Source organism: Tursiops truncatus, chromosome 8, assembly GCF_011762595.2.
Source record: "Tursiops truncatus isolate mTurTru1 chromosome 8, mTurTru1.mat.Y, whole genome shotgun sequence".
NCBI lineage: Eukaryota > Metazoa > Chordata > Mammalia > Artiodactyla > Delphinidae > Tursiops > Tursiops truncatus.
Genome location: NC_047041.1, coordinates 24,110,808 through 24,124,877, shown reverse-complemented (window position 1 = coordinate 24,124,877; position 14,070 = coordinate 24,110,808). Strand labels below are relative to the sequence as shown.

The 14,070-nt window shown below is 36.9% G+C and overlaps 1 protein-coding gene across 1 annotated transcript in view; it reads right to left on the bottom strand.

Moving 5' to 3' along the window:
- C8H11orf65 (chromosome 8 C11orf65 homolog) overlaps positions 1-14,070 on the bottom strand; it is a 123,561-nt gene that overhangs the window by 5,567 nt on the left and 103,924 nt on the right. Inside the window, 1 exon segment of the mRNA XM_019941950.3 lies at positions 3,627-3,797. Within this exon segment, the coding sequence (XP_019797509.1) occupies positions 3,627-3,797 (171 nt within the window).

Sequence of the window (14,070 nt, the reverse complement as noted above, 5' to 3'; positions counted from 1 at the left end):
CAACAGTACTCATCAGTGTCCTTGAGTCCAAGAGTGAAGTTGGCTCTATCCAATCCATTCTTCAAAATTATAATAATATTGTACTCAATTGATATTGTTGCCCTGTGCATCTGAAGTTGTACATGGTTTCTTCCCAGGAGAGCATCCATCTGTCATAACAAGGGGCTAGCACAAAAGCCTTTGGGAAGAAACTGGTTTGTATCATTCAATATCAGTGTTCAACACATGTATGTCATTCTAATGGTCCAACTATCAAAAACTGTTTATAGATTTTGAAGGATACTCTCCAAGGAATTAGTGGCTACCAATTCTTCTGAAGGGAAAAATGACTTTGAAATTCTCATCAAATAAGGTATTATAAAGCCAGTTACAAATATCTAGACAACTACAAAGATCTAAGAGGGAAGTAGACTGTGGAGACCATAAATACACTGGGAAGAAGGTGCTGTCCTAATGTCTGCTCTCAGCTAGGGGAAGGTCTTTGCAAATTCTTGTCTTGCCTGAGATAATCAGTAGGCTGTGGTCAGGAATACTACTGAAATATTCCCAAATAATCATTCCCAATAATCATATCCCCTCCCTCTTGCACCTCCCTCCCACTCTCCCTATCCCCCCCTCAGGTGGTCACAAAGCACCGAGCTGATCTCCCTGTGCTACGCAGCTGCTTCCCACTAGCTATCTATTTTACATTTGGTAGTGTATATATGTCCATGCCACTCTCTCACTTCATCCCAGCTTACCCTTCCCCCTCCCCGTATCCTCAAGTCCATTCTCTACGTCTGCGTCTTTATTTCTGTCCTGCCCCTAGGTTCATCAGAACCATTTTTTTAGATTCCATATATATGTGTTAGCATGCAGTATTTGTTTTTCTCTTTCTGACTTACTTCACTCTGTATGACAGACTCTAGGTCCATCCACCTCACTGCAAATAACTCGATTTTGTATCTTTTTATGTCTAATATTCCATTGTATATATGTGCCACATCTTCTTTATCCATTCATCTGTCAATGGACACTTAGGTTGGTTCCAGGTCCTGGCTATTGTAAATAGTGCTGCAATAAACATTGGGGTACATGTCTCTTTTTTGAATTACGGTTTTCTCAGTAGTGGGATTGATGGGTCATATGGTTGTTCTATTTTCAGTTTTTTAAGGAACCTCCATACTGTTCTCCATAGTGGCTGTATCAATTTACATTCCCACCAACAGTGCAAGAGGGTTCCCTTTTCTCCACACCCTCTCCAGCATTTATTGTTTGTAGATTTTTTGGTGATGGCCATTCTGACCAGTGTGAGATGTTACCTCATTGTGGTTTTGATTTGCATTTCTCTAATAATTAGTGATGTTGAGCATCCTTTCATATGTTTGTTGGCAATCTGTATATCTTCGTTGGAGAAATGTCTATTTAGGTCTCACCATATCAAAGCTAGATGTATTTATCCCATTACATATAGAGTATATGATACCAAAAAACCACTTCAAGTTTTCCTGGTTTATTCTGTTTTTATCCTTTTCTCCATGAAGGGAAGCCATTAGGAATCTTCTTCACCTACCAGAGAAGGGTGTTAGGGGATGATAGTGGGGAAAGTCTTGTGTAGACTGAGATGCTCATTTATTTCTTCCCTTTGAACTGAATTGTTTTATTCTTTTGTATTCCAGTAGTGATAGAATATAGGTTACTGGGTGTGGATTATTTTGTAATCTTTCACTGAAGCTAGCTGGCCCTTTGCTGAATTAGCCAACTGTATAAGGCAAAGGCAGAGCAGGATTTCAAAAGCTTTCCTGAGAGAATTCTCTATCCTGCCCTCATAAGCTCATTCAAAATGGACCTCCCCTACCTCTCTCTCCTTTCTTTACCATCTTAGGAAAGGAAAAAGTACAGCATTATGACTCCTTTCTTTGGATGTCATTTCTTGCATCATTATTACCATCTGTATGTATTCAGTGCCTCAGAAACCACAAATGTACTGTCTATAAGGAATCCCAGTACTATGCTCTGGACAAGATATTGGGGTTATTGAGTCATAAAATCTTTTCACTATTTATTAAAAAAATATTTTAGCACATCTACTATGGGTGATTAGCTCTTTATTCCTTCTTATCTTTTTTATTTTTATTTTAATTTATTCTTCCCATAATTATCTTTTTTTCTATTATTCTTGTTTTCTCATTTTCCTTTTTTCTTAGTCATTCTTTCCCTTTTTTCTTTGTTTCTCTTATCTTTCCTTTTCTCATTGTTCTCTACTTCCTCTGGCCTCTTTTTTCTGGCCTATTTTTCAATGGTGGTCAACCTAATTTTTCCTATTTCATGTTCTTATCTCCCTCTTCCAAATGTCTTCCTTTTTCTTATGTTTCTTTACTTACACCATCTTTGTTTTATTTTTCCTTCCTCTTCATCCATGCAGTATTCACATTCTTTATTGTAGCTGAGTAAATAGTGAATATTTTTAAAGCTTTATTGAGATATAATTCACATCCCATAAAATTTGCCCATTTAAAGTGTACAATTCAATGGCTTTTTAGTGTATTCACAGAGTTGTGCATCCATCACCACAATCAATTTTAGGACATTTCATTACTCCAAAAAGAAACTTCATACCCCTTAGCCATCACTTCCCAATCCCCACAAATCTCTAAGCCCTAGGCAACCACTAATCTACTTTCTGTCTCCATATAATTTGCCTATTCTGGACATTTCATATAAATGGAGCCATACAATATGTGGTCCTTTGTTATTGGCTTCTTTTACTAAGAAGGTTCATCAGTGTTGTAGCACGATCAGCATTTCTTTTTATTGCCAAATAATATTCCATTGTATGGATATATCACATTTTAATCATCAGCTGATGAATAGATTGTTTCTAATTCTTTGTTATTATGAATAATGATATTATGAATATTCATGTACAAGTTTTTATGGACATGTGTTTTCATTTCTCTTGTGTATATACTGAGGAGTAGAAATGCTGGCTTGTATGGCAACTCTATGTTTAACCATTTGAGGAACTGCTGGATTGTTTTCCAAAATGGCTATACCATTGTACATTCCCACTAGCAGTATATAAAGGCTCCAATTTCACCACATCCTTGCCAACACTGGTACTATATGTCTTTTTAATTATAGCTATCTTTGTGGGTATGAAATAGGATCTTATTGTGGTTTTGATTTGCATTGCCCTGATGACTATAGGAAGTATTTTTAAATTTCCATCACACAAAATAGCCTAAAAATGTTTTTCAAGGGCCGAAGTATGTCACTGAAAAATTATAATTTTTTAATGTCCCACACAGGAAGATTGGTGAATACAGGCTGAGGAAATTCTTTATATTATTAATATCATGTTCTTAGCCTTGTTTCTATATCCCAAAGTAAGAAGTAAAGCAGACTTAGACTAAGGCATAAGAATAAAGTCTGTTAATAAAGAACACCCAAATATATTTTTCTTTTTTCTACTTTTAGATCATCCTTTTTTTATCTTTCTCCCTCATTTCCTCTTATTTTCTTTCTAGACAGATAATAAATATTCAAGTTGTTTTTTTGAAGATTCAACATGGGAGTAGGAAATATTAGAAAGAAAAATATCTGATGTCTGCCCTCGCTCCCCAAGAATAGCAACATGTACTTACTCATCAAAGTTGAGTGTGTTTGTCCAGTTCAGCACTTCATCCACTTCCCATTCCATCACAGAATCTATTCCACCATCTTCGATAGCTCTTATTAGCCCTTTTGTTGCTGTGTGAATTAAACCTAGAGTTTCATGATTTGTTGACTTACCCTCCAGGTTTCCTGTGTAGTACCTACATAGAGGAAAGGAAGGGAGATATAAATCCTTTGAAATATGTGACTGCTAGTGGATGCAGTTAATCTGTATTATTGCTGTGAAACTATTTACAAAGTAAACCAAGTTTTCATCCAATTTAATTCAAATACTGCTAAGCCAAGTTTTATGTGATGGCATCGTCTGGAAAAAACAAAAGAACTTAATCAGCCACACTAACCAGAGAAGCCTCATTTCAAAATCACCTCTCAGTAAGTTGTACTGTTGTGATACAAAGAAAAGCTAAGTATTAAATCACTGAATCATAGAATTATAGAGTCAAAGGATCTTGGAGATAACTACCCCAATTGTTTCATAGGTGATGCAATAAATCCTGGAAGAGTAACCTTTACAAAGTCATGTGGCTAATGGCAGATAGGATGCAAGAAGGGAAGGGGAAAAAGGAACGAGAGTAAGAGGTAAAAGGAAGAGTGATATTAACATCTTCTTTTGTGTCAGGTACTTTTTATGCATAATTTTTAATTCTCTTTAAAAAGATAGCTTTTTAGTTTTTTTGTCACAGTTATTTTTATTCCCATTTTATGAATGAGAAAATTGAGACTTGGAAAAGTTAAGAAATTGTTCAAGATCATGTAAGTAGTAAACATGTATACATCAGAACCAGTATTCAAATCTGACTCCAAGTCCAGACTCCTTTGGCACACTGTTCTATCTTATATTAATCTGAGCACATAAATGAATGCACCCACCAAACATGAGCTAAGTAGAGAGAAGTTAGTACCAGGAATATTAAAATATACTGGGGTTTTTGGTTTGTTTGTTTGTTTTCCATTTTAAGGTCTACATTGGTATTCCTTTCTAAAGGTTAACCTATTCTGAAATTTTGTATTAATTTATTAATTTGACACTCATTTATTGGAAGTGGCTTAGAGGTGGTGTAGAACAAGGACTGGTATCAAACTACCTGGCTTTGAATCTTGCTTCTGTAATTTACTAGCTATATAATCTTTGCCAAATAAGCTAGCCTTTCTGGGCATGTGTCCTCTTCCTTCAAATGGTGATCATAATACTACCACCTCTGCCTATGTTATCTTCTAGGAGTTTTATGGTTTTAGATCTTACATTTAGGTCTTCAATCCATTTTGAGTTCATTTTTGTGTATGGCATAAGGAAATGTTCTAATCTCATTCTTTTACTTGGAGCTGTCCAGTTTTCCCAGCACCACTTATTGAAAAGACTGTCTTTTCTCCATTGTACATTCTTGTCTCCTTTGTTGTGGGTTAATTGACTGTAAGTGTGTGGGTTTATTTCTGGGCACTCTATTCTGTTCCATCCATCTATGTGTCTGTTTTTGTGCTAGTACCATACTGTTTTGATTACTGTAGATTTGTAGTATAGTTTGAAGTCTGGGAGAGTGATACCTACAGCTCTGTTCTTCTTTCTCAAGATTGCTTTGGCAGTTAGGGGTCTTTTGTGGTTCCATATAAATTTAGGATTATTTGTCCTAGTTCTGGGGAAAATGTCTTGGGTATTTTGATAGAGATTGCATTAAATCTGTAGATTGCTTTGGGTAGTATGGTCATTTTAACAATACTGATTCTTCCAATCCAAGAACATGGTATATATTTCCATTTTTTTTGTATCATTTTCAAATTCCTTCATCAGTGTTTTACAGTTTTTAGAGTATAGGTCTTCACCTCCTTGGTTAAGTTTATCTCTAGGTATTTTATTCTTTTTGATGCAGTTTTATATAAGTTATAGCAGGTGTTTTGGATATGTCTCCTAAGGTAAAAGAAATAAAGTCAAAAATAAACAAATGGGGGCTTCCCTGGTGGTGCACTGGTTGAGAGTCCACCTGCCGATACAGGGGGCACGAGTTCGCGCCCTGGACTGGGAGGATCCCACATGCCGTGGAGTGGCTGGGTCCATGAGCCATGGCCACTGAGCCTGCGTGTCCAGAGCCTGTGCTCTGCAACGGGAGAGGCCACAGCAGTGAGAGGCCCACATAACGCAAAAAATAAAAAAATAAAAAATAAATAAACAAATGGGACTTAATTAAACTTAAAATCTTTCCACAGCAAAGAAAACTATCAACAAAATGAAAAGGCAACCTACTGAATGGGAGAAAATATTTGCAAATAATATGACTGATAAGGGATTAATATCCAAAATATATAAACAGCTCATACAACTCAATATCAAAAAAACCAACAATGCAATTTAAAAAAAGAACAGAAGATCTGAATAGACATTCTTCCAAAGAAGACATACAGGTGGCTAACAGGCACATGAAAAGATGCTCAACATCGCTAATCATTCAAGAAATACAAATCAAAACCATGATGAGATATCACCTCACACCTGTCAGAATGTTGATCAAAAAGTCTACAAATAACAAATTTTGGTGAGGATGTGGAGAAAAGGGAACACTTGTACAAATGTAAACTGATGCAGCCACTATGGAAAACAATATAGAGGTTCCTCAGAAAACTAAAAATAGAACTACGATATGATCCAGCAATTCCACTGCTGGGTATATATAATCCAAGTAAAATGAAAACTCTAATTTGAAAAGATACATGCATCCCAATGTTCATAGCAGGGTTATTTACAATAGCCAAGATATGGAAGCAACTTAAGTGTCCAAAGTGAGAGAGTGGCATGGACATATATACATTACCAAACATAAAATAGATAGCTAGTGGGAAGCAGCCGCATAGCACAGGGAGATCAGCTCGGTGGTTTGTGACCACCTAGAGGGGTGGGATAGGGTGGGTGGGAGTGAGGGAGATGCAAGAGGGAAGAGATATGGGAACATATGTATATGTATAACTGATTCACTTTATTATAAAGTAGAAACTAACACACCATTGTAAAGCAATTATACTCCAATAAAGATGTTAAAAAAACCAAACAGACAAATGAATGGATAAAGAAGATGTGGTATATATATATATATATATATATATATATATATATATATATATATATATATATATACAATGCAATATTAGCCATAAAAAAGAATGAAATTCAACTGTTTGCAAAAAGATGAATGGACCTAGAGAGTATTATGCTAAGTGAAATAAGTCAGACAGAGAAAGACAAATACTCTATGTTATCACTTATATGTGGAATCTAAAAACTAAAACAAGTGAATGTATATAACAAAAGAGAAACAGACCCACAGATATAGAGAACAAACTAGTAGGTTACCAGTGAGGAGAGGGAAGGGGGAGGGGCAACGTAGGGGTAGGGGATTAAGAGAGACAAACTACTATGTATAAAATAGATAAGCAACAAGGATATATCGTACAGCACAGGAAAATATAGCCATTGTTTTATAATAACATTAAATGGAGTATAATCTTTAAAAATATTGAATCACTATGTTGTACACTTGAAACTAATATAATATTGTAAATCAATTATACTTCAAAAAAATCCACTACTTCCTCCTAGCTTTCTTGAGAGGTTTAGAAGTGTAAATCCCTGTAAAGCATTTAGGACAAAGACTAGCACATAGTAAACATTCAATAAAAGAAGGCTTATATAATCCTGTGGCAAGAAATAGGACAGTGACAAGATATGTCCCTGCACTCATGAAGTTTCTGCTTTGTCAGACTTTAAATGGATATAATCCATGAGATTAAAAAAAAAGGAACAGCATCCAGGTTTCCAGCTCTAATCTTAGGTGTTTGTATATTTGGGAAGGTAAAACACGGAGGAATTCATAAAAAATGCATTCATCCCCAGCCTTCCAGCATTTTTGATTTCTAAATGCATTTTTGATTTCTAAATGCATGAGAATTAATTAATAAATCTGGGCCACTGGGTACCATCATTCGTTCATTCATTCATTTAAAACATGGGTGTCTATTATGTTCAGGGAATAGAGAATATCTATTTTTGCTCTCATACTTTGCTGAAAGAGAATTATAAAACTTATTTCAATAATGTAATTCTGTTTTGAACTCTTTAAAAATTAGTCACTATTGAGTGGTCTATAATAGTCATAAAACAAGTTAGCAAGTACGAACAGAATTTCAAATACAATAGTGATCAGAAATAAAGATCGCTTTATAATACTCATAACTTGTTTTATAAATAGAGTGGTATTTTAAAAAGAAAACAAATACAATACAAAATTTGACTATAAATAATATTGCAATATATTCACTTTAAAATGTTCTCATATTTTTTCTAAACTAAAAAATTTAATGTTTAAATTTTTAAATTAAACTTTTTCTAAATATCATGACAGGGAGAGAAGTTTAAATGCAAAGACCTAGTAAGAACCAAGGTTGAAATTGGAAATGAGGTCAAGGAGAGCTAAGATCTGTAGGTACACAGGAAAGGAACAGATGTGAAAATCAGAATTCTTTTAGTAAGACAGAGGTTAAAAAAAATCAAGGTTTTGTTGATTTTGTTAACTGTTGATTCTCAGCAACAGTCAAATGGAAGGGTTTAAATGCCATCAATTACCAAAGCACACAAAGTAAAATTTCTCATTCATCCCCTGCAACCTTACAAAAAGGAAATGACACTCAGCCATAAGGATTAATGCATTCATTCATTCAGCAAGCAAGCAACATATATTCATTAAGCATCTACTGTGTCTGAGGCCCAGTGCTAATTAAGAAATAGAACAGAATCTCTGTTCTTTAGGCACTAAAAGTCCTAGTGGAGATGGCAGACAAATATACAGATAATTGCAAAAACATGACAATTGAGTATATAGAAGATCTATGGGGCACATCAAAAGGAAGTGCTTAACTATGTCTAGGTATGTCAGGGAAGGCTTCAGAAGGAGATATTTGAGCCAAGTATCAAAAGATGAAGATCTTGTTGCCATGTAGCTGGAGCCAGAAAAGAGCAACCTAAGGATAAAGAATATCATGTGGGATGTAGGTGATGGGGATTCCCTAACATGTTTCAGGTAAGGAAATGATTTATGTTTTAAAAAATCACCCCTGTCTTTATAGAGAGATGGAGAAGATATTAGAGACAAAGAGACCAATTAGGGCTTCCCTGCTGGCGCAGTGGTTGGGAGTCCGCCTGCCGATGTGGGGGACACGGGTTCGTGCCCCGGTCTGGGAGGGTCCCATGTGCCGCGGAACGGCTGGGCCCGTGGGCCATGGCTGCTGGGCCTGCGCGTCCGGAGCCTGTGCTCCGTGATGGGAGAGGCCACAGCAGTGAGAGGCCCGCGTATCGCAAAAAAAAAAAAGAGACCAATTAGAAGGACTTGGCAGGTGAAGTAGAGTTGAGAATGATGAGATGCTACAGTGGGGAGTGAGAGAAATGTCAGACTTGGGAGATACTTTGGAAGCACAGTTAATAGAACCTAATGACAGATTACACGTAAGAGCTTATGAAAGGTAAGAAGGCTAGGACAACATCTACATTTCTGGCTTGGATGACTAGATAAGCTGAGGCCAGGAGGAATACTGAAAGGAAACCACTTTTATGATGCGAAAGATAAGAAATTCAGTTTTGGACCTGTTGAGTTTGAGATGGAAATGGCCATATAATTAGAAATACAGAGCTCAGTTATGGATGAGGATTGTTTTGAGAATAAATAAACATAGGAAAGAGAGAAGAAATAAAAAAGATTATTATTCATGTGCATTGGCTTATTACTAGATGGCTCCCAGCTGGTGCTATACCTGAGCTTCAGCAAGTCTTACCACCATTCTGTCAAAGCCAGCTGTTTCTAGGTAACGATGAGTGTATTTTGTTGTTCTGAGCCCATTACCACAATTCCTTTGCTGTACATGGGTCTCCTGGTTGTAGATAATGTTGTATGTAATAAAATGATGATGGATAAGGCATTCTATAATGAATGGTATTGCCATCCCTGTAACCCTGGCCACTTTGGGCAATCACTGAGTAGTGGCGGAAAATGCTGACATCCACGGGATGGATCATCTTATCCATCTGACTACTGACAGCTTTTTGCCTTATCTAAGCCCTTTGGAGGACATTCACAAGGACGCCAATATATTTAGTGCCCATTCTGAGTATATCTCTCCCCAGACCTAATCACGTTTTCCAACTTATTTCCAAGTCCCCAATCAGCTGAGAAACTTTTAGCTACTGCCCACAGTCAATAAGATCCCAACCCCCCTTGTATATGAAGTGGAGCTTCCTCCAGTTGTGCTCACTGGGAGAATATCCTTTCACCATTTTCTGGGCCAATTGAGGGATTGTAATCTAGTGACTATCTGGTTTTGGATGTTGCCAGCATCCTGTGCAGATCCACAGTGAATTAGACCTAATATACTCTCCCTCTGTTAACATGTCACAAGTGACTCCTCATGAAGCCAGAAGTATGGAGATGAACAGGAGTCAATGTAGCATAAGTAGGTGTTGAAGAAGTCTGGGCCACCTGCCCATACAGCTTACCTTTGGGCTTCTGGACCTTCTCAGACCCATTCTCATATATATACATCTACTTTATACTGAAATGATGCTGTATACTCTGTTTTACGGTTCAATGGATTAGATAAAATCCGGGTCAGTTCATAATCACATAGCACTTGGTATCCTACTGACAAGCTTCCAGTCTCTACCAGGACCCAGTAGCAAGCCTGGAACAAATTTTCAAATAATTTTTGACAGAGACGGGCACTACCTTCCTCCTAAACCCTAGAGGTGTGTGCTATGATCTTCCTATTAGGGCTCTTTAGAAGCTCCATACAGTTTTTCACTGTCTGCCAGAGACATTTCCAATACTGTTGGGACTGCTGGGCTATAAAGCCCAAGTGGTAGGGCAGCTTGACCACATTGTGAACCTGCTATCATGTTTTTTCTTACACCATGTCCCACTGGCACCTGCTAGCCTTATTAATTACCTAGTAAATGGGTTGGAGCAGCATGCTCAAATGTGGTATATTTTACCTCCCAAATCCAGAGAGTGTTGTGTGTCTTCAAGGTGCAAGGTACAGAATCTTGTCTCTCACTTTAGAAAGGATATCCCAAAATGTTTATAAGGTTCATCTATGTGACAGACCCTTAACTTTTTGCCGAGTTTATCTCCCTCCTTCTAGTGTGTATTTGTCCTGTTAAGTCATCTAGGGAGTTGTCATTTTCTACTCACCATGGTCAATCAGTATAAGGTCACCAGCGTAAAGGACAGGCATGATGTCTTATGGGAACTGAGATACCATGCCCCTGGGGACAAGAGCAAGAAAGCTGACATAGCTCTGAGAGAAAGATGTAAAGATACACTCTGTTATTTCCATGTAAATGCAAACTCTTCTCTTTTTGTTTACTGATCAGGATGGGAAAGAACACATTTGCCAGGTCAAAAGCAGTCTAACAGATGCTAGGGACAGTGTTGATTTGCTCCATTAAAGAAACCACATCTGGAGGAATCTTAGTTGCAATTTGTGTCACCACCTGACTTCTACCACTTCAAAGTTCCATTATTCCCAGTGAACTAAAGGAACCAATTCCATCACAATTTCCCCCACTGTCATCTTCAGTCTATAACCACCACAAATTCATCAAGAATTCTGCTGCTCCCCTAATTTCTTAATAACCTGATGAAGAGGATATCCTCTGGGTCGAACTGCGGTTATAGCCAGTGGGTGGCTAAACATATTGCACATAATAGGAACAAACATATGCATTCCCCAAGCCTTCAGAAATCCTTTTCTACAGTATACTAGAGAAGTTCAGGCATTTTGTAACTGTAGAGCTTTGGTTGAATTCAGGCTTTGATGAGCCAAACTAACAGACCAAGCACCATTTCTGTTGTTGTTTTGGTTTGGTTTGGTTTTTTTTTGGCTGCACTGTGCTGCTTGCAGGATCTTAGTTCCCTGACCAGGGATAGAACCCGTGCCCCCTGTGGTGGAAGCTCAGAGTCCTAACCACTGGATCTCCAGGGAAGTCCTTAAGCACCATTTATTTCTGGATACTCAAGCTAGCACATTAAATCCCTAATCTCAGGTGAGTGTGGCCATATCAATAAATTCAGCTCAATCAACTTCTGAACACCTTAGAATCCACATTCACACATGCTTCTGAGCTCCTGGCAATACGGATTGGTAAATTCTCGAAACTCTTTTGGTTTATAAATGTCATCTCCTCCTGGAGTAGATCTTGTTCCTCTCTGTCTGGACTGTCCTGAGATACGTCTCAGTGTGGACTGGAGGCATTGAGGAAATGGTTGTGGGGAAATCCTAAGGAGAATCAGCATAAGTGTGTGGGGCAACTGAGCCAGGTGCCGTCATTGAAAGGCCTTTATGCAGAGAAGGGCTGGTTTCCTCAAAACAGGGAGGAGGGTTTCCTCCATCAGCAGGAGAGTTTGAAGGCTCAAGGTTCTCAGCTTTGTCTATGTCTGCCCAAATATCCCCATCCCAGTTCTCAGCGTTCCACTTCTTCCCCACTAATGTCCTTAGCTAGCTTAGTGCACAAGACCTGTCTAGGTCTTTTGATTGCACTGCAAGCACTATGACTTTGTGACCCTTTCAACTTGCCCTTGGATTGCCTCCAACTCACCCTGCAACCACAGGAGATGAAGGATTACTCCATGGAGATCTTCTGATTGTCTGATCATGTTCTTAAATTTTTTTTTAAACTTAGTGAGGTATAAGTGATATACAGTAGACTGTATTTAAGCTGTACAATTTGAACAGTTTTGACATAAGTATACACCTGTGAACCAATCACTATAATAAAAAAAACAAACATATCCATCACCCCCCAAAGTTCCTTGTGCTACTTTGTTATCCTTCCCTCCCTCCTTTCCCCCACCCTCATCTCCAGACAATTACTCATCTGCTTTGTGTCATTCTAGATTTCTTTGTATTTTCTAGAATTTTATGTAAATGAAATCATATAATATGTACTCTTTCTTGACTGGTTGCTTTCATTCAGCATCATTATTTTGAGATTCATCCATGTTGTTATGTATGAACAATTCCTTCCTTTGTACTGCTGAGTAGTATTCCTTTGTATAGATATATCACAATTTGTTTATCCATCGACATTTGGGTTGATGGGTTGATGGGTTGTTTCTGGTTTTGGGCTATTAGAAATAAAGCAGCTATCAACTTGCATTACAACCTTTCTGTAGACATGTTTTTATTTCTCTTGGGTAAATATCTGAGTAGAATGGCTGGATTTAATAGTAGATGTGTGTAACTTGTAAAATTAAAAAAAACCTGTCAAACTGTTTTCCAAAGTGTGTGTACCAGTTTGCATTTGCTCCATATCCATGCCAATAATTGCTATGACAGACTGTTTTAGCCATTCTAATGGTTGTGCAGTGGTATCTCATTACAGTTTTGTTTTGCACTTTCCTAATGACTAATGATGATAGTCATTAGTTCACTTGTGCTTTTTTGCTATCTGTATATTCATTGGTAGAGTGTTCAGATCTTTTGCCCATTTTAAAATTAGGTTGTATTCTTATCATTGAATTTTGAGGGTTTTTTTTACATATTCTAAATACAAGACTTTTACCATGTACATATTTTGCAAATGTTCTCTTCCTGTCTGTGACTTGCATTTTTATTTTTGCAAAAGTGTTTTCAGGAGAGCAAAAGCTTTTAACTTTGATGAAGTGCAATTTAACAATTTTTTCTTTTATACTTCATGCGTTCTGTGTCCTATTTAAGAAATCTTTGCCAGAAACAAAGTCACTAAGATTTTCTTGTTTGCTTACTTTTGGATATTTTATGGTGTTAACTCTGATTTTTTTAAGGTCTCATAAAGTGTTTTTATTTTATGATATTTTTCAGATATATACATACTTTTCACATTATTTTCCATTATAGGTTATTATAAGATATTGAATATAGTTCCCTATATTATACAGTAAATCCTTGTTGCTTATCTATTTAATGTATACGAGTTTGTATCTGTTAATCCCATTTCCTAAATTATCCCTCTCCACACTTTCCCCTTTGGTAATCATAAGTTTGTTTTCTATGTCTGTAATTCTGATTCTGTTTTGTATATAGTTTCATTTGTATTATTTTTAGATGCCACATATAAGGGATATCATGTAATATTTGTCTTTTCTCTGTCTGACTTATTTCACTTAGTATGATATTCTCTAGGTCTATCCATGTTACTGCAAATGGCATTATTTTATTCTTTCTTATGGCTAATATTCCATTATATATGTGTATATATATATATATATATATATATATATATATATATATACACATCTTCTTAAACCAATCATCTGTTGATGGGCTTGGGTTGTTTCCATACCCTGGCTATTGTAAATAGTGGTGCTATGAACATTGGGGTACATGTATCTTTTCAAATTAATG